Source organism: Haliotis cracherodii, unplaced genomic scaffold (assembly GCF_022045235.1).
Source record: "Haliotis cracherodii isolate W230 unplaced genomic scaffold, xgHalCrac1.p SCAF_13, whole genome shotgun sequence".
Lineage (NCBI taxonomy): Eukaryota > Metazoa > Mollusca > Gastropoda > Lepetellida > Haliotidae > Haliotis > Haliotis cracherodii.
The window spans coordinates 9,864,125-9,889,548 of NW_027266268.1; the positions used below are offsets into that span (position 1 = coordinate 9,864,125).

The 25,424-nt window shown below is 46.1% G+C and overlaps 1 protein-coding gene across 3 annotated transcripts; it reads right to left on the reverse strand.

Annotated features, from left to right (window-relative positions):
* Window positions 1–425: 425 nt before the first annotated feature.
* Window positions 426–24,906, reverse strand: LOC139459595 (epidermal growth factor-like protein 7). Of its 3 annotated transcripts, none has more exons than XM_071241157.1 (8): window positions 24,829–24,906; window positions 11,897–12,028; window positions 8,938–9,056; window positions 5,614–5,709; window positions 4,049–4,165; window positions 2,722–2,810; window positions 1,593–1,803; window positions 426–641 (listed from the first exon to the last, which is right to left on the reverse strand). In XM_071241157.1, the coding sequence occupies exons 2-8, from the start codon at window positions 11,995–11,997 to the stop codon at window positions 565–567; spliced, it is 810 nt and encodes a 269-aa protein (XP_071097258.1). In that variant the 5' UTR covers window positions 11,998–12,028; window positions 24,829–24,906; the 3' UTR covers window positions 426–564. The 3 variants fall into 3 exon arrangements, with proteins under 3 accessions (XP_071097258.1, XP_071097257.1, XP_071097259.1); XM_071241156.1 differs by lacking the exon at window positions 24,829–24,906 and adding an exon at window positions 22,562–22,813; XM_071241158.1 differs by lacking the exon at window positions 24,829–24,906 and adding an exon at window positions 14,157–14,195.
* Between the last annotated feature and the right edge of the window lie 518 nt (window positions 24,907–25,424).

The following is a 25,424-nucleotide window of genomic DNA, read 5'->3' on the forward strand; positions in this document are numbered from 1 at the left end:
ATACAGCAGAATCTGCCACGACATAGTCACGATTGTAATCCGACTAGACAAAATCGGCTGAGTTCCCCGAATGTTACCGGACGCACCATACTGTCGGGAGTGCTTGGCCGACCTCTCTGAACCTTTCCCGATCCGTAGGACTTTGTCCGAAATAATACATGTACGTACGTCCATATACCTGATATTTCTACACATAGATCTAGATTACATCATATACTTGTCCCATGCTAACCATTTCACTGGGGACTACTTGCATCAAGCACGCAAGCAATCAACCAACAAACCAACAAACCAACCAATCAACCATTCAACCAACCAACCAACCAATCAACCAACCAAATAATCACTCAATCACTCAATAAAATAGTTATATGTGTATGCATGATATGCGTTCATAAGAAAGAAGAAACAAATAGATCACTATATCGCTATAGATATTTACTATCTGAAAAGTTAACGCTGTCACATTTGAGTCACTATCTCAAGATGAAGCCCAACGTTCGGCGGCAACACACGACCTCTATGCTGAGGTGGGGCTGAGGTCCGATCACTGGCCTCATTTATCTAACCGTGTCGAGGTTTGGATCTCGCACGGGGCCCGGGCATCGCCGTCATCTGGCGTGACTGCTTGGTACATGTACCTGGAAAAAGAGGGAGAGTATTTGTACAGGTCAGGTTGTGTGGGAGTATATATGCAGGTCAAAAATCTCTTTCCACCCATGTACCAACCAACCAGCCTGCCCACCACCCACCTATTTATGCGTCCTCCTATGTACCAACCCATCCACAAACCACCCACCCATCTATGCGTCAATAGATATGAACCAACCCACCACCCACCCACCCAACTATCCGTCCTCCCATGTACAAACCCACCCATCTATGCGCCCATATCTGTACCAATCCACCACCCACCCACCCATCTAACCATCCAACACCCACCCATCTATCCATCCACCCGTGTACCAACCCACCACCCACCCACCCATCTAACCATCCACCAACTCAACACCCACCCACCCATCTAACCATCCACCCATGTACCAACCCACCACCCACCCATCCACCATCTGTGCGCCCATCTCTGTACCAACCCACCACCCACCCACCCATCTAACCATCCAACACCCATCCACCCATCTATTCATCCATCGATGTACCAGCCCACCACCCACCCACCCACCCATCTAACCATCCACCAACTCAACACCCACCCACCCATCTAACGATCCACCCATGTACCAGACCACCACCCACCCATCCACCCATCTATGCCCCCATCCCTGCACCAACCCACCACCCACCCACCCTTCTAACCATCCAACACCCACCCACCCATCTATTCATCCACCCATGTACCAGCCCACCACCCACCTACCTATCCACCCGACCATCTATCAATACTACCAACCATCTATCAATACATCCGACCATCTATCAATACATCCGACCATCTATCAATACATCAGTCCACTAAACCACCCGTCTATAACACCTACCCGGCACCTATCACCCACCTGCATATCCTTCTCTACCCACCCTTCCATGCACAAATCCAGTCCATTGCGAACATGTGTGCACCCCCAACTTACAGACATCCAGTCTCTCCTCCAGCATAGCAATCTGTTCACTCAGGGATGACAAATAGGTGTTTATTTTGGCCGCATCCGGCACCTGCTGCTCGGGGGAGGGTGTGGCTGAGCTAGGAGGGCGTGGTAGCTCCTGGGTGGGCTGGGAAGTTGGGAATGTTGACAGTGTCCGCAAATCTTTGTGAAGCTTGGTTACGTTCAGCGTCAGTATATCCTGGAAAGTTAAAATACGACTTACTTAAATTGACGACATATAGTGACGTCTAGCTTGTGTAGCAGGGCTGTAACTTACATTGTCGACATAAAGTGACCTCCATCTTTTGTAGCACGGGTGTAACTTACATTGTCGACATATAGTGACGTCCAGCTTGTGTACCAGGGCTGTAACTTACATTGTCGACATAGTGACGTCTAGCTTGTGTAGCAGGGCTGTAACTTACATTGTCGACATAGTGACGTCCAGCGTGTGTACCAGGGCTGTAACGTACATTGTCGACATATAGTGACGTCTAGCTTGTGTAGCAGGGCTGTAACTTACATTGTCGACATATAGTGACGTCCAGCTTGTGTACCAGGGCTGTAACTTACATTGTAGACATAGTGACGTCTAGCCTGTGTAGCAGGGCTGTAACTTACATTGTCGACATATAGTGACATCTAGCCTGTGTAGCAGGGCTGTAACTTACATTGTAGACATATAGTGACGTCTAGCCCGTGTAGCAGGGCTGTAACTTACATTGTAGACATATAGTGACGTCTAGCTTGTGTAGAAGGGCTGTAACTTACATTGTCGACATAAAGTGACGTCCAGCTTGTGTATCAGGGCTGTAACTTACATTGTAGACATAGTGACGTCTTGCTTGTGTAGCAGGGCTGTAACTTACATTGTCGACATAAAGTGACCTCCAGCTTGTGTAGCAGGGCTGTAACTTACATTGTCGACAAAGTGACATCTTGCTTTTGTACCAGGGCTTTAACTTACATTGTAGACAAACAGTGACATCCAGCTTGTGTAGCAGGGCTGTAACTTACATTGTCGACATATAGTGACGTCTAGCCTGTGTAGCAGGGATGTAACTTACATTGTAGACATATAGTGACATCTAGCCTGTGTAGCAGGGCTGTAACTTACATTGTCGACATGTATGATGTTGACGGTCTGCGTGAGATGCTTCTGGTCTTGTAACATGGTCGTGAACTCATCTGTGCAGGACAGGCAGACTGAAACATCAACAGCAGGTAGTTTTCTATACCTACAGATTCAAACATCAACACGGCATATGGGTCTCTTTGTACCCACATGAACTACATGTGTAAACATCAACACAATCATATGGATTCTATTTATCCCCATATAAATATTTAAACTACAGATTCAAACATTGACACAAGCATATTATGGTCTCTTTGCACCCGTATATATGAATTACAGATTCACAAATCAACCTATGGGGCTGTGAGTACCTTTAGGGACTACAGACTCAAGTATCAACACGGCCATGTAGGCCTGTTTGTACCCGTAGGAACCACTCATGCAAACATCACATAAGGGTCATATGGGTCTGTGTGAACCTGTGTGAACTACAGACTCAAGTATCAACATGGTCATACGGGTCTGTGTGTACTTGTGTGAACTACTGACTCAAGTATCAACATGGCCATACGGGTCTATGTGTACCAGTGTGAACTACAGACTCAAGTATCAACACGGCCATGTAGGCCTGTTTGTACCCGTAGGAACCACTCATGCAAACATCACATGGCCATAAGGGTCATATGGGTCTGTGTGAACCTGTGTGAACTACAGACTCAAGTATCAACATGGTCATACGGGTCTGTGTGTACTTGTGTGAACTACTGACTCAAGTATCAACATGGCCATACGGGTCTATGTGTACCAGTGTGAACTACAGACTCAAGTATCAACATGGTCATACGGCTCTGTGTGAACCTGTGTGAACTACAGACTCAAGTATCAACATGGCCACACGGGTATTTGTGTACCTGTGTGAACTACAGACTCAAGTATCAACATGGTCATATGGGTCAGTGTGAAACTGTGTGAACTACTGACTCAAGTATCAACATGGCCATACGGGTCTGTGTGAACCTGTGTGAACTACAGACTCAAGTATAAACATGGTCATACGGGTCTGTGTGTTCCTGTGTGAACTACAGACTCAAGTATCAACATGGCATACTGGTATGTGTGTACCTGTGTGAACTACAGATTCAAATATCAACATGGCATACGGGTATGTGAGTGCCTGTGTGAACTACAGACTCAAGTATCAACATGGCCATATCGGTCATTTTGTACATGTATTAACCATCTATGTTAACCTCACCACAAGCATGCGAGCCTCTTTGTATGTGTGATCTGTATCAGTGTGTGGTTACATAGTTATATTTGAAAATTTACTGGAAATAAAAGGACACGATGATGTCCATGTACTCACAAGTGCAGGTGCGGCCGTCCCCGGAGAGGTGGTAACCATGGTGACACTCGCAGTGGTAGCTCCCGTCACTGTTGACGCATCTCTGCTCGCAGGGCTTGCTCTGGCATTCGTCAACGTCTGAAACAACACACAGCCTCGTTACAAACATGGCCTTGGGAAACATACAGACACGTTACAGACATGTCCTTGAGAAACACACAGCCTCGTCACAGACATGTCCTTGAGAAACACACAGCCTCGTTACAGATATGTTCTCGTGAAACATACAGACACGTTATAGACATGTTCTCGTGAAACATACAGACACGTTACAGACATGTTCTCGTGAAACATACAGACACGTTACAGACATGTCCTTGAGAAACACACAGCCTCGTCACAGACATGTCCTTGAGAAACACACAGCCTCGTTACAGACATGTTCTCGTGAAACATACAGACACGTTACAGGCATGTCCTTCAGAAAGATTCAGACATGTTACAGGCACGTCCTAAAGACACATACAGACACGTTACAGGCATGTCCTACAGAAACATACAGATATGTTATAGGTATGTCCTCGCGAAACATACAGAAACGTTACAGACATGAGCTCTAGAAACATACAGACACGTTACAGGCATGTCCTGCAGAAACATACAGACACGTTACAGGCATGTCCTACAGAACCATTCAGCCACGTTACAAACAAGACCTCTAGAAACATACAGACACGTTACAGGTATGTCCTACAGATACATACAGATGTGTTATAGGCATGTCCTCGCGAAACATACAGACACGTTACAGGCATGTCGCTATCACTTGTGGGGCGTCACGAGGACGGATAGGTCTCAACAGTAAATTTAAGTCGGCGACACCGTCACTTTCGATCCAGATGTCGTTGGGCTGGAACTGGACTTGGAGGTATAACAACCTTAATGGTTATGTTTTAGACCGTTTTGGGAACAAACCAAACTGGGGTGTTATTGTGTTTGATGGAATGCTTCCTGAAATTATTTTAGATGTTTGTTTGTGCTTTGAGACAGTAATTATTCACAGAATGGTTATTGTAACCAGTTATCTGCGTGTTTTGATTTGGTGGAGCGCAAAGCGATGTGTAAGTGGTGTTGACGTCTACAGATTGACGTCTACAGTGGATGGTTTGACGTTCTCAGTACGATTTCCGTCAAGCATTGGCCACAAGTTTTAGGCAAGCTGAAACCATGTACCGATGTAACACAACTCGTTACATTCGTAGAGGTATTGGTGTGAAACAAGTGCCGTTTTAGTGAAAAAAAAGCGCCGTTTAAGTGACATAAGTGTCGTGGCAGTGAAAAAAGTGTCATTTCAGTGGGAAAAAAAGCGCCGTTTCAGTGAAAAGGTGTCATTTCAGTGAAAAAAGTGCCGTTTCCGGTCATTCATATGTATTTACGTAATGGATACACACTTTAGTTAAATGATGAATACATGCATTACAGTCATGTATTTATACGCGATGCGATGGACATAATATTGATACACATGAGTCACGATACACATACACTTACAGTTGATGCATGACGAATCAGTCTGAAAAACTCACCAGATTGACAAGAACTGCCACTCCATCCTTCATCACAGTTGCACGTATTAGGCACATGGCATTTGCCGCCGTGTTGACACGCGGGGATGCAGACAGCTGGGGAAAACAAATGTAGACGAAGCAATCTGACTGATGCCGCATCTCTAAATACATTCAACTATGTAGTTTGTTTGTGTTGTTTAACGTCGCACTCAGCAATATCCCAGCTGTATAACGGCGGTCTGTAAATAATCGAGTGATCAATCAAGTGATTGACATCATGAGCATCCATCCACGCAGTTGGGATACGATGACATGCATTAACCAAGTCAGCGAGCCAGACCACCCGATCCCGTTAGTCGCCTCTTACGACAAGCATAGTCGCCTTTTACGGCAAGCATGGGTTGCTGAAGACCTATTCTGCCCCGGATCTTCACGGGATTAAAACAGTGGAAACTTTGACATCACCACCACCAAAGACAGCAAAAGCTGTCTCATCAGCTGGAAAGGGTGTGGCCTCCTTGTTCTGGGATGTCTATGGTGTCATCGTGGGGGACTATCTTCCTAAATGCCAGACAATAAACGGAGCATATTATGAGGCAATTACAAGATGAAATTAAGACCAAGAGACGAGGGAAGCTGAGAAATGGGGGTGCTCTTCCACCAGGACAATGCGACAATTCAGTCAATGCCATGGCTACAATCCACGAGTGTGATTTTAAACTCCATGTTATTCTCCTGATATATTTCCGTCAGATTTCCATCTCTTCCCAAAGATAAAAAAAACTCTAGCCAGAACCCATTTTGACTCGGGGAACGATGACGACAAAGCAGCTGTGAAAAACGTTTGGACAGCCAAGAGGACTGATCCTTCCAACATCGTTGGCAAAAGCGTATCAACGTGGAAGGGGCTTATGTTGAAAACTATATCATAATACCGCCCTGACGTCAATTCTTACTATGAGAGGCTCAGAACTTATCAATTAGCCGACGTAACAGGCAATTATGTTTGCCAGGTTTATGAAAGCGAAGCTGTAATTCAGTATTTTCCATCAATGAACCCGTAAATGCAGAAGGCACATGTCGATCTGCCAGTTACAAGTGTGAACATGGTGTCTTTCCTCAGTTGGGAGAGTCAAGTGTCACTGGTGAGGCAGTTAGGATGGGTCCTGCACTGGTGTGTTTGTCACAGTTTGCAGATCCCCTACTGGCGCAGCATATATTGTTACACGTGATACACCAGTGCTTAACATGTATGTGTGATTGTAGAGGGCACTGCGTCCTTGTGTGGCGTGTAATGATCATTGGTGCATTATCGTCATTAAGTAACTAATTAGCGTAATGACAACAAACTCTTCTTGACCCTGGCTGATAGCAGGTTACGTGTGCACAACATACATGTGAAGCTCATTAATCAGAATGATTATGATAACATATGTGGCGTTAAGTACCCCTTAAACCCACCTCCTAATTCCAATATCCCAAGTCTTATTACCTGACCCACTCCCTGCTTGGCATGTACCCCCACCCCCCCACCCCTCCCCCTTACCATGTCTGCAATGTCTCTTATGACGTGGTCCCTCCCCCTGCCCCACCCAGCATACCCCAAACAACCTTTCTGATGAGAGGCTTGCAAACCTTCACGACCCCCTTTCCTAGACGTGTATATGTTTATTATAATTATTATGTTGTCTTGCAGGACATAGACAGACTCCTATAAACGAACCATCTGTATATATTGTTGCTGTATGACACAGATTGATTCCTGTAGATGAACCAGCTGTATTTATTATGCTGCAGGACACGGGGTTACTCCTATAGATGAGCCAGCTGTATGTATTGTGTTGCAGGACACAGAGTCACTCCTGTAGATGAACCAGCTGTATATATTGTGCTGCAGGACACAGAGTCACTCCTGTAGATGAACCAGCTGTATGTATTGTGTTGCAGGACACAGAGTCACTCCTGTAGATGAACCAGCTGTATATATTGTGTTGCAGGACACAGAGTCACTCCTGTAGATGAACCAGCTGTATATATTGTGCTGCAGGACACAGAGTCACTCCTGTAGATGAACCAGCTGTATGTATTGTGTTGCAGGACACAGAGTCACTCCTGTAGATGAGCCAGCTGTATATATTGTGTTGCAGGACACAGAGTCACTCCTGTAGATGAACCAGCTGTATATATTGTGCTGCAGGACACAGAGTCACTCCTGTAGATGAACCAGCTGTATGTATTGTGTTGCAGGACACAGAGTCACTCCTGTAGATGAACCAGCTGTATGTATTGTGTTGCAGGACACAGAGTCACTCCTGTAGATGAGCCAGCTGTATGTATTGTGTTGCAGGACACAGAGTCACTCCTGTAGATGAACCAGCTGTATATATTGTGCTGCAGGACACAGAGTCACTCTTGTAGATGAACTGGCTGTATATATTGTGTTGCAGGACACAGAGTCACTCCTGTAGATGAACCAGCTGTATTTATTGTGTTGCAGGACACAAAGTCACTTCTGTAGATAAACCAGCTGTATATATTGTGTTGCAGGGCACAAACACACTCCTGTAGATGAACCAGCTGTATTTATTGTGTTGCAGGACACAGAGTCGCTCCTGTAGACGAGTCAAAGAGTCAATCCTGTAGATGAACCAGAATGTATATATTGTGTTGCAGGGCACAGAGTCATTCCTGTAGACGAGTCAAAGAGTCACTCCTGTAGATGAACCAGAATGTATATATTGTGTTGTAGGGCACAGAGTCACTCCTGTAGACGAGTAAAAGAGTTAAGTCCTGTAGATGAATCAGAATGTATATATTGTGTTGCAGGGCACAGAGTCACTCCTGTAGTCGAACCAGCTGTATTTATTGTGTTGCAGGACACAGAGTCACTCCTGTAGATGAATCAGAATGTACATATTGTGTTGCAGGACACAGAGTCACTCCTGTAGATGAACCAGCTGTATTTATTGTTTTGCAGGGCACAGAGTCACTCCTGTAGTTGAGTCAAAGAGTCACACCTGTAGATGAACCGGATGTATATATTGTGTCGCAGGGAACTCACTCCTGATATGTGCTGGTCAAATAGTCTTTACAGAGATAGCGACGCCCGATATACGCTGATGTATGCTAAGATAGAGAAGTGCTGCATAGTTGACCAACATGGTATCACGAGTGATCTCCCTTGAAATACAATTCTATCGACAAACCAAATCAACCAAAACCAAACCATTTACACGATATTTTGTCGTGAGAAACCTGATACAAGTCATGATATTTTGTTGTGAGCAACTTTGGACAAGTCATGAATAGATCGAGACACGGTATGTAGACACAATGACTTACGTTCCAGGCAGGCGTTTTCTTGGGCGTCATATCCCGCCCAGCCCGGACAGCAGGAGAAGCGGGTATTATAGTGGGGCCTCATCTCAATCATGCGCCTCATCTCCACGCGGTACGACAATCTACAACAGAACGTGGCACGTAACTGTCCTGTATGACAATCTACAACAGAACGTGGCACGTAACTGTCCTGTATGACAATCTACAACAGAACGTGGCACGTAACTAATACAAGGCGTGTCCGTAACTGTCCTGTATGGAAGGTACAAGGCGCGTCAGTAACTGTCCTGTATGGAAGGTACAAGGCGTGTCAGTAACTGTCATGTATGGAAGGTACAAGGTGTGTCAGTAACTGTCCTGTATGGAAGGTACAATGTGTGTCAGTAACTGTCCTGTATGGAAGGTACAAGGTTGTGTCAGTAACTGTCCTGTATGGAAGGTACAAGGTGTGTCAGTAACTGTCATGTATGGAAGGTACAAGGTGTGCCAGTAACTGTCGTGTATGGAAGGTACACGGTGTGTAAGTAACTGTCATGTATGGAAGGTACAAGGTGTGCCAGTAACTGTCCTGTATGGAAGGTACAAGGTGAGTCAGTAACTGTCATGTATGGAAGGTACACGGTGTGTCAGTAACTGTCCTGTATGGAAGGTACAAGGTGTGTCAGTAACTGTCCTGTATGGAACATACAAGCTGTGTCAGTAACTGTCCTGTATGGAACATACAAGCTGTGTCAGTAACTGTCATGTATGGAAGATACAAGGCGTGTCAGTAACTGTCCTGTATGGAACATACAAGCTGTGTCAGTAACTGTCATGTATGGAAGGTACAAGGTGTGTCAGTAACTGTCCTGTATGGAAGGTACAAGGTGTGTCAGTAACTGTCCTGTATGGAAGGTACAAGGTGTGTCAGTAACTGTCCTGTATGGAAGGTACAAGGTGTGTCAGTAACTGTCCTGTATGGAAGGTACAAGGTGTGTCAGTAACTGTCATGTATGGAAGGTACAAGGTGAGTCAGTAACTGTGAGGTATGGAAGGTACAAGGTGTGTCAGTAACTGTCATGTATGGAAGGTACAAGGTGTGTCAGTAACTGTCCTGTATGGAAGGTACAAGGTGTGTCAGTAACTGTCATGTATGGAAGGTACAAGGTGTGCCTGTAACTGTCATGTATGGAAGGTACAAGGTGTGTCAGTAACTGTCATGTATGGAAGGTACAAGGTGTGTCAGTAACTGTCATGTATGGAAGGTACAAGGTGTGCCTGTAACTGTCATGTATGGAAGGTACAAGGTGTGTCAGTAACTGTCATGTATGGAAGGTACAAGGTGTGTCAGTAACTGTCCTGTATGGAAGGTACAAGGTGTGTCAGTAACTGTCATGTATGGAAGGTACAAGGTGTGTCAGTAACTGTCATGTATGGAAGGTACAAGGTGTGCCTGTAACTGTCATGTATGGAAGGTACAAGGTGTGTCAGTAACTGTCATGTATGGAAGGTACAGGGTGTGTCAGTAACTGTCCTGTATGGAAGGTACAAGGTGTGTCAGTAACTGCCATGTATGGAAGGTACAAGGTGTGCCAGTAACTGTCATGTATGGAAGGTACAAGGTGTGTCAGTAACTGTCATGTATGGAAGGTACAAGGTGTGTCAGTAACTGTCCTGTATGGAAGGTACAAGGTGTGCCAGTAACTGCCATGTATGGAAGGTACAAGGTGTGTCAGTAACTGTCATGTCTGGAAGGTACAAGGTGTGCCAGTAACTGTCATGTCTGGAAGGTACAAGGTGTGTCAGTAACTGCCATGTATGGAAGGTACAAGGTGTGTCAGTAACTGCCATGTATGGAAGGTACAAGGTGTGTCAGTAACTGCAATGTATGGAAGGTACAAGGTGTGTCAGTAACTGTCATGTATGGAAGGTACAAGGTGTGTCAGTAACTGTCCTGTATGGAAGGTACAAGGTGTGTCAGTAACTGTGAGGTATGGAAGGTACAAGGTGTGCCAGTAACTGTCCTGTATGGAAGGTACAAGCTGTGTCAGTAACTGTCATGTATGGAAGGTACAAGGTGTGTCAGTAACTGCCATGTATGGAAGGTACAAGGTGTGTCAGTAACTGCCATGTATGGAAGGTACAAGGTGTGTCAGTAACTGCCATGTATGGAAGGTACAAGGTGTGTCAGTAACTGCCATGTATGGAAGGTACAAGGTGTGTCAGTAACTGTCATGTCTGGAAGGTACAAGGTGTGCCAGTATTTGCAATGTATGGAAGGTACAAGGTGTGTCAGTAACTGTCATGTCTGGAAGGTACAAGGTGTGCCAGTAACTGTCATGTCTGGAAGGTACAGGGTGTGTCAGTAACTGTCCTGTATGGAAGGTACAAGGTGTGTCAGTAACTGCCATGTATGGAAGGTACAAGGTGTGTCAGTAACTGTCATGTCTGGAAGGTACAAGGTGTGTCAGTAACTGCCATGTATGGAAGGTACAAGGTGTGTCAGTAACTGTCATGTATGGAAGGTACAAGGTGTGTCAGTAACTGCCATGTATGGAAGGTACAAGGTGTGTCAGTAACTGTCATGTCTGGAAGGTACAAGGTGTGCCAGTAACTGCCATGTATGGAAGGTACAAGGTGTGTCAGTAACTGTCATGTCTGGAAGGTACAAGGTGTGCCAGTATTTGCAATGTATGGAAGGTACAAGGTGTGCCAGTAACTGAATGGTCAGAGGCAGGCACATCTTGTATCTTCCATACACGACAGTGATACAAACACTCAGCTTGTACCTTCAATATGTGTACATGACAGATTGTATTTCAAACTTATCTGTTAAATACCTTCCATATCTGACAATAACAGATATCGATTGTGCCTTCATTGCATGTCATGACAAGAAGGTTCAGGGTGCGTGCGTGCGTGCGTGCGTGTATGCGTGCGTGTGTGCGTGCGTGTGCAGCTGTTGTGAACGGCGGCGTCTCACCTAATATGTGGACACACTCCTGTCTTGTTTCCTCTGCAAGGTAGATAACTCCTTTGGTAGTATGGAACACATACTGCTTTTGTTGTGGGAACTGGCTGCATGACAACTGCATCTTGGCGACAGATGTGAAGTCTAGAACGAGAGAGAGAAAGGGCGATAACTGGTGTGCAACTATGACACTAACTATAAGAGTGTACGTTTCTGCAAATAAAGACATGTTTCTTCTTTAATGATGTATCCACGGGGAGAGGTTATATATACAGAATGTAGTTGGGAGTAAAAGTTGGTGTCACGAGACAACGGGATGGCGTGGTGGTACCTCCAACACAGGGAGCAAGAGTTGACGCCACTAGACGACGGGAGGAAGTGGTGGTACCTCCAACACAGGGAGCAAAAGTTGGCCTCATTAGTCAACGGGATGGCGTGGTGGTACCTCCAACACAGGGAGCAAGAGTTGACCCCACTAGACAACGGGAGGATGTGGTGGTACCTCCAACACAGGGAGCAAGAGTTGGCCTCACTAGTCAACTGGATGGAAGTGGTGGTACCTCCAACACAGGGAGCAAGAGTTGGCCTCACTAGTCAACGGGATGGCGTGGTGGTACCTCCAACACAGGGAGCAAGAGTTGACCCCACTAAACAACGGGAGGATGTGGTGGTACCTCCAACACAGGGAGCAAGAGTTGACGCCACTAGTCAACTGGATGGAAGTGGTGGTACCTCCAACACAGGGAGCAAGAGTTGGCCTCACTAGTCAACGGGATGGCGTGGTGGTACCTCCAACACAGGGAGCAAGAGTTGACCCCACTAGACAACGGGAGGATGTGGTGGTACCTCCAACACAGGGAGCAAGAGTTGACCCCACTAGTCAACTGGATGGAAGTGGAGGTACCTCCAACACAGGGAGCAAGAGTTGGCCTCACTAGTCAACGGGATGGCGTGGTGGTACCTCCAACACAGGGAGCAAGAGTTGGCCTCACTAGTCAACGGGATGGCGTGGTGGTACCTCCAAAACAGGGAGCAAAAGTTGGCCTCACTAGTCAACGGGAGGAAGTGGTGGTACCTCCAACACAGGGAGCAAGAGTTGACCTCACTATTCAACGGGAGGAAGTGGTGGTACCTCCAACACAGGGAGCAAGAGTTGGCCTCACTAGTCAACGGGATGGCGTGGTGGCACCTCCAAAACAGGGAGCAAGAGTTGGCCTCACTAGTCAACGGGAGGAAGTGGTGGTACCTCCAACACAGGGAGCAAGAGTTGGCCTCACTAGACAACGGGATGGCGTGGTGGTACCTCCAACACAGGGAGCAAGAGTTGACGCCACTAGACAACGGGAGGAAGTGGTGGTACCTCCAACACAGGGAGCAAGAGTTGGCCTCACTAGTCAACGGGAGGAAGTGGTGGTACCTCCAACACAGGGAGCAAGAGTTGGCCTCACTAGTCAACGGGATGGCGTGGTGGCACCTCCAAAACAGGGAGCAAGAGTTGGCCTCACTAGTCAACGGGAGGAAGTGGTGGTACCTCCAACACAGGGAGCAAGAGTTGGCCTCACTAGACAACGGGATGGCGTGGTGGTACCTCCAACACAGGGAGCAAGAGTTGACGCCACTAGACAACGGGATGGCGTGGTGGTACCTCCAACACAGGGAGCAAGAGTTGACGCCACTAGACAACGGGATGGCGTGGTGGTACCTCCAACACAGGGAGCAAGAGTTGGCCTCACTAGACTACGGGATGGCGTGGTGGTACCTCCAACACAGGGAGCAAGAGTTGGCCCACTAGACAACGGGATGGCGTGGTGGTACCTCCAACACAGGGAGCAAAAGTTGGCCTCACTAGACAACGGGATGGCGTGGTGGTACCTCCAACACAGGGAGCAAGAGTTGGCCTCACTAGACAACGGGATGGCGTGGTGGTACCTCCAACACAGGGACAAGAGTTGGCCCCACTAGACGACAGAGGACGTGGTGGTACCTCCAACACAGGGACAAGAGTTGGCGTCACTAGACAACGGGATGGTGTGGTGGTACCTCCAACACAGGGAGCAAGAGTTGACCCCACTAGACGACGGGAGGACGTAGTGGTACCTCCAACACAGGGAGCAAGAGTTGACCCCACTAGACGACGGGAGGAAGTGGTGGTACCTCCAACACAGGGAGCAAGAGTTGGCCTCACTAGACGACGGGATGGCGTGGTGGTACCTCCAACACAGGGAGCAAGAGTTGACCCCACTAGACAACGGGAGGATGTGGTGGTACCTACCTGTGTTGGAGTCAATTATGGCCCATGGTGCTAGCTTTACATAGGTTGATAACTACTGCCGTTTATAGCACGGCACCTGCAAATTATAGCATATTAGCTCATGAAATACGTGACACTGGATATTTTATTTGATCCTTCTGGATTATGAGCCTTAACCAAAGCAAGCTGTATATACACTTGTAAACAGTTAAGACCGCAGGCTAGATCTGGATGCTGCTGATAAGACAGCGGCGGAGGGCTGGAGGCAGGCATAATTGAATAAAGAACAACATAAAACTGTCTGCCTATTTCGTGCAGCCGGAATTATCATAATGCTTGTATTTATGCCTTACCTAAGGTTAGAAAAGCTCTTTCACTTACAGTAAATTAGAATTATACACATCACTATTTATATACATGTATTTTATCTGGCAATAGAATGTCCCAGACTCGTTGCACTTTTACAGAAAAATCTTTGTCTAACACCTTGGCGAATACACTCACGTGCTACACCCTGGCGAGTACACTCACGTACCACACCTTGGCGAGTACACTCACGTGCTACTAATTGGCGATTACACTTACGTGCTACAACTTGGCGAGTACACTCACGCTCTACAACTTGGCGAGTACACTCACGCTCTACAACTTGGCGAGTATGTTCACGTGCTACAACTTGACGAGTATGTTCACGTGCTACACCTTAGCGAGTACACTCACGTGCTACACCTTGGCGAGTACACTCACGCCCTACACCTTGGCGAGTACATTCACGTGCCACACCTTGGCGAGTATCTTCACGTGCTACAACTTGGCGAGTACACTCACGTGCTACAACTTGTCGACTACACTGACTTCCAGCGCCGTGGCAATTACACTCACGTGCTACACCTTGGCGAGTACACTCACGTGCTACACCTTGGCGAGTACACTCACGCCCTACACCTTGGCGAGTACACTCACGTGCAACACCTTGGCGAGTATCTTCACGTGCTACACCTGGGCGAGTACACTCACGTCCTACAACTTGGCGAGTACACCTTAGAGAGTACACTCACGTGCTACAACTTGGCGAGTATCTTCATGTGCTACACCTGGGCGAGTACACACACGTCCTACAACTTGTCGACTACACTGACTTCCAGCGCCATGGCAATTACACTCACGTGCTACACCTTGGCGAGTACACTCACGTCCTACAACTTGGCGAGTACACCTTAGAGAGTACACTCACGTCCTACACCTTGGCGAGTATCTTCACGTGCTACACCTTGGCGAGTACACTCACGTGCAACACCTTGGCGAGTATCTTCATGTGCTACACCTGGGCGAGTACACACACGTCCTACAACTTGTCGACTACACTGACTTCCAGCGCCGTGGCAATTACACTCACGTGCTACACCTTGGCGAGTACACCCACGTCCTACAACTTGGCGAGTACACTCACGCCCTACAACTTGGCGAGAACACTCACGTCCTACAACTTGGCGAGTACACTCACGCCCTACGCCGTGGTGAGTACTTCTCACGTCCTACAACTTGGCGGGTACACTCACGCCCTACAACTTGGCGGGTACACTCACGCCCTACTTGGCGAGTACACTCACGTCCTACACCTTGGCGAGTACACTCACGTCCTACACCTTGGCGAGTACACTCACGTCCTACACCTTGGCGAGTACACTCACGTCCTACGCCGTGGCGAGTACACTCAGGTGCTACAACTTGGCGGGTACACTCAGGTGCTACAACTTGGCGAGTACACTCACGCCCTACGCCGTGGTGAGTACTTCTCACGCCCTACAACTTGGCGGGTACACTCACGCCCTACACCCTGGCGAGTACACTCACGCCCTACGCCGTGGCGAGTACACTCAGGTGCTACAACTTGGCGAGTACACTCACGTCCTACGCCTTGGCGAGTACACTCACGTCCTACAACTTGGCGAGTACACTCACGTCCTACAACTTGGCGAGTACATTGAGTTAAGTTAAGTGGATTTGAGACAAGCAAATTTTAGGTGGCTAGATTTGAGAATCTAGAGTTGAGACAAGTTACTTTGAGAGAGGTAGACTTCAGACTGAAAGAGCTCATAAACCTAGAGTTAAACCTGAGACAGGTTAGAGAGAGTTAAGAGTGAGTTAAGAGTGAGTGAGTGGGTTTGGTTTGACGCCACTTTTATCAGTATTCCAGTGAAATCAGACTTGTCAGCTTCATGGAAGAAGGACGCAGGTGAGAGATCATTTTTGTCTTTGCATGAATATATTCAGAAACATTTACCAAGAAGAAGAAAAATTGTTTTTGCCTTCTTTGATTTTAGAAAAGCATTTGACTCTGAAAATCTTACTAAGATTTGGCACTGCCTGTATTCAGCTTGATTAAATGGGAAAACGTTAAAGAAATTTAACAGTATTTATTTCTCTGTAAAAACATGTGTAATGACTAATACCAAAACTTGTACAGATTATTTTGTGTGTCCTATAGGATTAAGGCAGGGCTGCATAAAAGGTCCATTGTTATTTCATTCTTCATATCGAATTATCTGCAAAACAAATGTCCTGACATGTAAGATATCGTGCTACTTAAGGTTGCTGATGATGTCATTCTGGTATCTGACGCAATATCTGGATTACAGGAGCAACCCCATTCTTGAATAATGCGCAGATGTGTGGAGTGTAAGAGTTAATTTAAAACAGACAAATATTGTTTCATGTAGGTGGACGCCAAAAGAAGTGTGGTTTTATAAAGGGAAGCAAATGTTATTTTCAAATGCATATAAATATTTAAGAATTATTTCCTCTAGTACTTTAAAAATGAATAAAAGTATTGAAGATTTAGCTTCAAGAGCGACATAAGTTATAAAGAAGGTAACTGTTTACTTCAGCAAACTTTACATTGTCGACTGTATCATTAAAAACATCTTGATAAACAAATACAACCAATTATATTATATGGTTCTGAATTGTAGGGTCTAAATGATTTGACAAGATATAATATATAAATTTAATGTCATGTCAGAAACTTCTAAATGTTGAACTTCAGACACCAAATGTTATTGCCTGGTGATTGCGACCGTTACTCTTTGTATGTCAACGCTCCGTGTAGAGCTGTTGAGTATTGGCTAAAATAAATAGAGACGCATGACGGTAGGATACTGAAGAAAGCCTACAGTGTGCTTTTATGTTATGATAATTCTAGATATATTGATTATTTGTCATATAATCGAGGTTGTTTATTTTGTTTTCACACGGATTTGGTTTTGTGTGGTTATCTTAATCAGCTAGTGATGAAGTAGCTAGTATTTGAAGACGTATTAAGAAATATGTATTTTCAGTCTACACTAGACGGCCAGGAAAACAACGCAGTACTCAAAACTAGACAGTCAGGGCAACAGTGGTGAACTCAGTACCCGACAACCAGGACATAGTGACCCTCAGTCAACCAGGAGACTCTGCCCCGCAGTGAATCTGAAAACTGTGATCCTCATTCAACCACGAGACTGACCCACATTCAACCACGAGATTGTGATCCTCAGTCAACCTCGAGATTGTGATCCTCAGTCAACGATAGAATATTGACATAAGATGAGAGCCAGCCAGGGCAACAGTCGTGTCCTCAACACCAGACAGTCGGGACAACAGAGGTGTACTCGACACCAGACAGCCAGTACAACAGAGGTGTACTCTACACCAGACAGCCAGGACAACAGAGGTGTACTCTACACCAGACATCCAGGACAACAGAGGTGTACTCTACATCAGACAGTCAGGACAACAGAGGTGTACTCAACACCAGACATCCAGGACAACAGAGGTGTACTCTACATCAGACAGCCAGGACAACAGAGGTGTACTCAACACCAGACATCCAGGACAACAGAGGTGTACTCTACATCAGACAGTCAGGACAACACTGGTGTACTCAACACCAGACATCCAGGACAACACTGGTGTACTCTACACCAGACAGCCAGGACAACAATGGTGTACTCCACACCAGACATCCAAGACAACAGAGGCGTACTCTACACCAGACATCCAGGACATCAATGGTGTACTCTACATCAGACATCCAGGACAACAGAGGTGTACTCTACACCAGACAGCCAGGACAACAGAGGTGTACTCAACACCAGACATCCAGGACAACAGAGGTGTACTCTACATCAGACAGTCAGGACAACACTGGTGTACTCAACACCAGACATCCAGGACAACAATGGTGTACTCTACACCAGACATCCAGGACAACAGTGGTGTACTCTACACCAGACATCCAGGACAACAGAGGTGTACTCTACATCAGACAGTCAGGACAACACTGGTGTACTCAACACCAGACATCCAGGACAACACTGGTGTACTCTACACCAGACAGCCAGGACAACAATGGTGTACTCTACACCAGACATCCAGGACAACAGAGGTGTACTCTACATCAGACATCCAGGACAACAGAGGTGTACTCAACACCAGACATCCAGGACAACAGAGGTGTACTCTACACCAGACATCCAGGACAACAGAGGTGTACTCTACACCAGACATCCAGGACAACAGAGGTGTACTCTACACCAGACATCCAGGACATCAATGGTGTACTCTACACCAGACATCCAGGACAACAGAGGTGTACTCTACATCAGACATCCAGGACAACAGAGGTGTACTTTACACCAGACAGCCAGGACAACAGAGGCGTACTCAACACCAGACAACCAGGACAAGAGAGGTGTACTCTACACCAGACATCCAGAACAACACTGGTGTACTCTACACTAGACAGCCAGGACAACAGAGGCGTACTCAACACCAGACAACCAGGACAAGAGAGGTGTACTTAACACCTGACAGCCAGGACAACAGAGGTGTACTTAATGCATCATTGAGGGCAGTGGGGTAACTGTAACACTGTCCTCTCAGATCCGCCCTGGGCGTTAACCAGAGATTCGCCCATGCCTTGTTAATGAGGTCAGAGGTCACGAGAGACAACCTTTTTTGCCGCAACTAATGATCACAGTGTGTACTTCCATAAATCCCCCTGTAGTGCCAATGTCACGTGACATCAACTTAATCTGTGAAGGGCCGTGTAATGAGGGAGCGTGGCGTAGCAGCCAGAGGCTTATGAAAATACTGCATGATTATATAATGTAAAAATCGTGTGCAGCCGTCAAATAAACATGAAAACATGATGCCCCTCATTGGCAGATGTGCCGTGGTTTACGCATGGGATTCGCTCATGTGAAACAGTGAGCGAAGTGTCGAGTCTAGGAGGGAGGGTTGGGGTGGGGTGGACTGGTGGCTGATGGGTGGGGTTGTGGACACAATGGGGGTGGTGTGGACTGGTTGTTGGGGGTGATGGGTGGGGGCGGGGTTAGATGTGGAGATGTGGTGCAGAATCGTCTGGGGATCTACTTTAATGCTGAGTGGGCACCAAGTGAACGACCATGGAAGGAATGTCAACACAATAACACATCCAGCTACAGCACGCTTTCCAAATCTAACACTGTGTTCAAGTTTATTACACACAAGTACATCAAACGTTACCATTATTCCAGCAACGTCACGACAGGGGACACCAGAAATAAGTTTCACATAATGCAATCATGTGGGAAATTGAACAGGTGTTCAAACAATATAGATCTGCTTTATACATTTTGTGTTCTGTAGGGGTGTTCAAATACTACAGAGCTGCCCATATACAAGGGGGACGGGGTTGGGGGAGCTGAAACGTTATGAACTGCGAAGGACGATAGTACCCCCTTATCCAGCGTATGCATTTGAGCTCACACACAACCAGGCTGCATATTTCTGCAGGCATAAAAAATGACTAGGTATTTTTGCTGGATGACAATGGGCAAAACTGGCCATCATCAAGTATCTCCGATGGAAAAAGCCAACTACAACAAGCAATCCTTGCGGACATCCTTGTTGTCCCCTCAGGGGACTTTTGGTACCCGTTTTACACTGTTGTACAGATGGGGTGATGAGGGAAGAGGGAGCCTCAAAGATTATCAAAGCTCAGGAAGACCTTCAACGAAAGTTCATAAAATACATGATCTGATTATGGATGGTCGAGGACTCATCCACGTCATATAGCCAATACAGTCGGCATCTGACATAAGCGAGTTGAGAACAGTCTGGGTGAATGAACCTGACATAGGTACCTCCTCATCAGAAACCGCTCCTGGTCTCTGTTCCACAAAGCCATCTTAGCGCTAAGATGATCGTAACTCCCATACTTAAACATAGGCTAGCGCTTACGGTAGTCGTAGCGCTAAGATGATCGTAACTCCCATACTTTAACATAGGCTTACGGTAGTCGTAGCGCTAAGATGATCGTAACTCCCATACTTTAACATAGGCTTACGGTAGTCGTAGCGCTAAGATGATCGTAACTCCCTTACTTTTACATAGGCTTACGGTAGTCGTAGCGCTAAGATGATCGTAACTCCCTTACTTTTACATAGGCTTACGGTAGTCGTAGCGCTAAGATGGCTTTGTGGAACGGGGCACTGGTTCGTCGTCATTCGTGAGAATTTACGTCGTTCTCAAGCAGACCAAGCTGATTTTGTTGAGCAACCACGGAGAAGAAAGAAGGCAAAATCTGTTCCATCAAATGGTAAGATGATGGCTTCGGTTTTCTTGGATTCAAAATCAATCCGACCATTAATGGCCAACATGATGCTAATCTGTGACGTGTGACACTCCAAGTAGCACTGTGAATTCGTCTATCACTTTGTTAATATCCAAGAATTGTAAACAAAGCAGAGCGCTTCTGTTCATTGATTTGTTCATTTCTTCCTAATTTGTTCGTTGCTTCCTAATTTCTTTCTTGATTTGTTTATTGCTTTCTGATGCATTAGTACATATGCTGTAAAAGAAGTATGGTAAAGATGATAGTTTCATTTATGATTTTTGTAAGCTCCAATATGAATCTTAATAATAACTTCGCCTAGCTCGCCCACAGAATCATTCACCAACTCCCTCTTTTGCTCACCCAGTCGTAAATCAACCAAAATATCGCACTATAATGTTCTGTACATACCCAGGTCATAGCATAAAGTCCTGTACATACCCAGGTCATAGCATAATGTTCTGTACAAACCCAGATCATAGCATAATGTTCTGTACATACCCAGATCATAGCATAATGTCCTGTACAAACCCAGATCATAGCATAATGTTCTGTACATACCCAGGTCATAGCATAATGTCCTGTACAAACCCAGATCATAGCATAATGTTCTGTACATACCCAGGTCATAGCATAATGTCCTGTACATACCCAGGTCATAGCATAATGTCCTGTACATACCCAGGTCATAGCATAATGTCCTGTACATACCCAGATCATAGCATAATGTCCTGCACATACCCAGATCATAGCATAATGTCCTGTACATACCCAGGTCATAGCATAGTGTTCTGTACATACCCAGATCATAACATAATGTCCTGTACATACCCAGATCATAGCATAATGTCCTGTACATACCCAGGTCATAGCATAGTGTTCTGTACATACCCAGGTCATAGCATAATGTCCTGTACATACCCAGATCATAGCATAATGTCCTGCACATACCCAGGTCATAGCATAGTGTTCTGTACATACCCAGATCGTAGCATAATGTCCTGTACATACCCAGATCATAGCATAATGTTCTGTACATACCCAGGTCATAGCATAATGTCCTGTACATACCCAGGTCATAGCATAGTGTTCTGTACATACCCAGATCGTAGCATAATGCCCTGTACATACCCAGGTCATAGCATAATGTCCTGTACATACCCAGGTCATAGCATAATGTCCTGTACATACCCAGATCATAGCATAATGTTCTGTACATACCCAGGTCATAGCATAATGTCCTGTACATACCCAGGTCATAGCATAATGTCCTGCACATACCCAGGTCATAGCATAGTGTTCTGTACATACCCAGATCGTAGCATAATGTCCTGTACATACCCAGGTCATAGCATAGTGTTCTGTACATACCCAGATCGTAGCATAATGTCCTGTACATACCCAAATCATAGCATAATGTTCTGTACATACCCAGGTCATAGCATAATGTCCTGTACATACCCAGGTCATAGCATAGTGTTCTGTACATACCCAGATCGTAGCATAATGTCCTGTACATACCCAGGTCATAGCATAATGTCCTGTACATACCCAGGTCATAGCATAATGTCCTGTACATACCCAGGTCATAGCATAATGTCCTGCACATACCCAGATCATAGCATAATGTTTCGTACATACCCAGATCGTAGTATAATGTTCTGTACATACTTAGGTCGTAGTATTAAGTTCTGTACATACCCAGGTCGTAGTATTAAGTTCTGTACATACCCAGGTCGTAGTATTAAGTTCTGTACATATCCAGGTCGAAGTGTTCTGTACATACCCAGGTCGTAGTATATTCCCTTGTACAGATTCAGATCGTGGTGCTGTACTCTGCTTCTGGGTCAGAGCTGTCACTACCACCACTTCGGCCACAAGCGACATCATCCACGTGGCGAATCCCATGCCGCTTTGGATGCGTACACACTAGTCTGTAACTTCAGAGGACAAGAATTGTCATTGCAAACACCTCTCGCATCTGTCATGAAGCAACCATCCTCACACACTGCCAGCACGTCTCCGTGCTGCTCCCAGCGGCAGCCTGCAGCGACTGTGACCGTGAGTCGCTGCGAGTCATCCCGATGCATACACTCCAGTAGACTGTAGAGTGGCAAACACTAGTGTTGTGACTCAATCGCTGGCAAATTATTATAACAACATCTATCTCTCATTTGCCATCTCGTACGTACACACCTAAGGTCCTGCAAAGTGAACTCCACGTCCCCCATTCTCCTGATATCCCACAGTCACCAAACATTGTGTCCAACTGTGTCTGATATCTCAGTCACCAACCCTCGTGTCCAACTGTGTCTGATATCTCAGTCACCAACCCTCGTGTCCAACTGTGTCTGATATCTCAGTCACCAACCCTCGTGTCCAACTGTGTCTGATATCTCAGTCACCAAACCACGTGCCCAACATGTGTCTGATATCTCAGTCACCAAACCTCGTGTCGAACATATGTCTGATATCTCAGTCACCAAACCTCGTGTCCAACTGTGTCTGATATCTCAGTCACCAAACCTCGTGTCCAACATGTGTCTGATATCTCAGTCACCAACCCCACTGTTCAACATTTGTCTAATATCTCAGTCACCAACCCCACTGTCCAACATTTGTCTGATATCTCAGTCACCAACCCCACTATCCAACATTCGACTGATATCTCAGTCACCAACCCCACTATCCAACATTTGTCTGATATCTCAGTCAACAACCCCACTATCCAACATTTGTCTGATATCTCAGGCACCAACCCCACTGTCCAACATTTGTCTGATATCTCAGTCAACAACCCCACTATCCAACATTCGACTGATATCTCAGTCACCAACCCCACTGTCCAACATTTGTCTGATATCTCAGTCACCAACCCCACTATCCAACATTCGACTGATATCTCAGTCACCAACCCCACTGTCCAACATTTGTCTGATATCTCAGTCACCAACCCCACTATCCAACATTCGACTGATATCTCAGTCACCAACCCCACTATCCAACATTCGACTGATATCTCAGTCACCAACCCCACTGTTCAACATTTGTCTAATATCTCAGTCACCAACCCCACTATCCAACATTCGACTGATATCTCAGTCACCAACCCCACTGTCCAACATTTGTCTGATATCTCAGTCACCAACCCCACTATCCAACATTCGACTGATATCTCAGTCACCAACCCCACTATCCAACAGTTGTCTGATATCTCAGTCACCAACCCCACTATCCAACATTCGACTTATATCTCAGTCACCAACCCCACTATCCAACATTTGTCTGATATCTCAGTCACCAACCCCACTATCCAACATTTGTCTGATATCTCAGTCACCAACCCCACTATCCAACATTTGTCTGATATCTCAGTCACTAACCCCACTATCCAACATTTGTCTGATATCTCAGTCACTAACCCCACTATCCAACATTTGTCTGATATCTCAGTCACCAACCCCACTATCCAACATTTGTCTGATATCTCAGTCACCAACCCCACTATCCAACATTCGACTCATATCTCAGTCACCAACCCCACTATCCAACATTTGTCTGAAATCTCAGTCACCAACCCCACTATCCAACATTCGACTGATATATCAGGCACCAACCCCACTATCCAACATTTGTCTGATATCTCAGTCACCAACCCCACTGTCCAACATGTGTCTGATATCTCACAGTCACCAACCCCACTGTCCAACATTCGACTGATATCTCAGTCACCAACCCCACTGTCCAACATGTGTCTGATATCTCACAGTCACCAACCCCACTGTCCAACATTCGACTGATATCTCAGTCACCAACCCCACTGTCCAACATGTGTCTGATATCTCACAGTCACCAACCCCACTGTCCAACATTCGCCAGATATCCCACAGACACTAATTTTAACTGTCCAACATTTGTCTGATATCTCACAAGCATCAACCACCACATCTGACATTCGCTCATACTCAGACACAGTATATCTACTCCGAGCCGACCAGTCCTTGTTTTAGACCCTTAACGCTGAGCGCCAGGCAGAGTAGCAACAAATACTACCTTTATCGTCTATGCTATGATGCGGCCGTGGATCGAACCCCTGACCCTCCGCCCTCCGGACAGACGCTCTACCACTAGACCGCGGTAGGTGTCGCGGAGTGTCTTCTGCAGTGTCTAATCGTGTGTGTTACGGATTGTCTTCTCCAGTTTGATAGTATGTGTGCTGGCGTGTCTTGTGTAGATGTTCTACGTCGCCTGTGTTTGCAGAATGTGTTCAACGCTGATGAAGCAGGCGACGGAGTTAAGTGGAGGTTCCTGTTGCTAAACTGTGCTGCTCTTTCATCTGGCAGCAGTGGAATATTTATAAAGAATTTGACACGTCCGTCATAGCATCTGTACATTTCCTGGTCCAAAGCCAGTGCCAGAAACAGTGTCTGCTCCACTGCTAACGTACACGGAAATGTGCACGGTAGTTACAGTTGTGCTGGTCACCGATTGATTAGTTGACATAAGCAACAGGTTCATGTTTAAAGTGAATGAGTGAGTATGGTTTTACGCCGCTTTTAGCAATATTCCAGCAATATCACGGCGGGGGACACTAGAAATGGGCTTCACACATTGTACCCATGTCGGGAATCGAACCCGGGTCTTCGGCG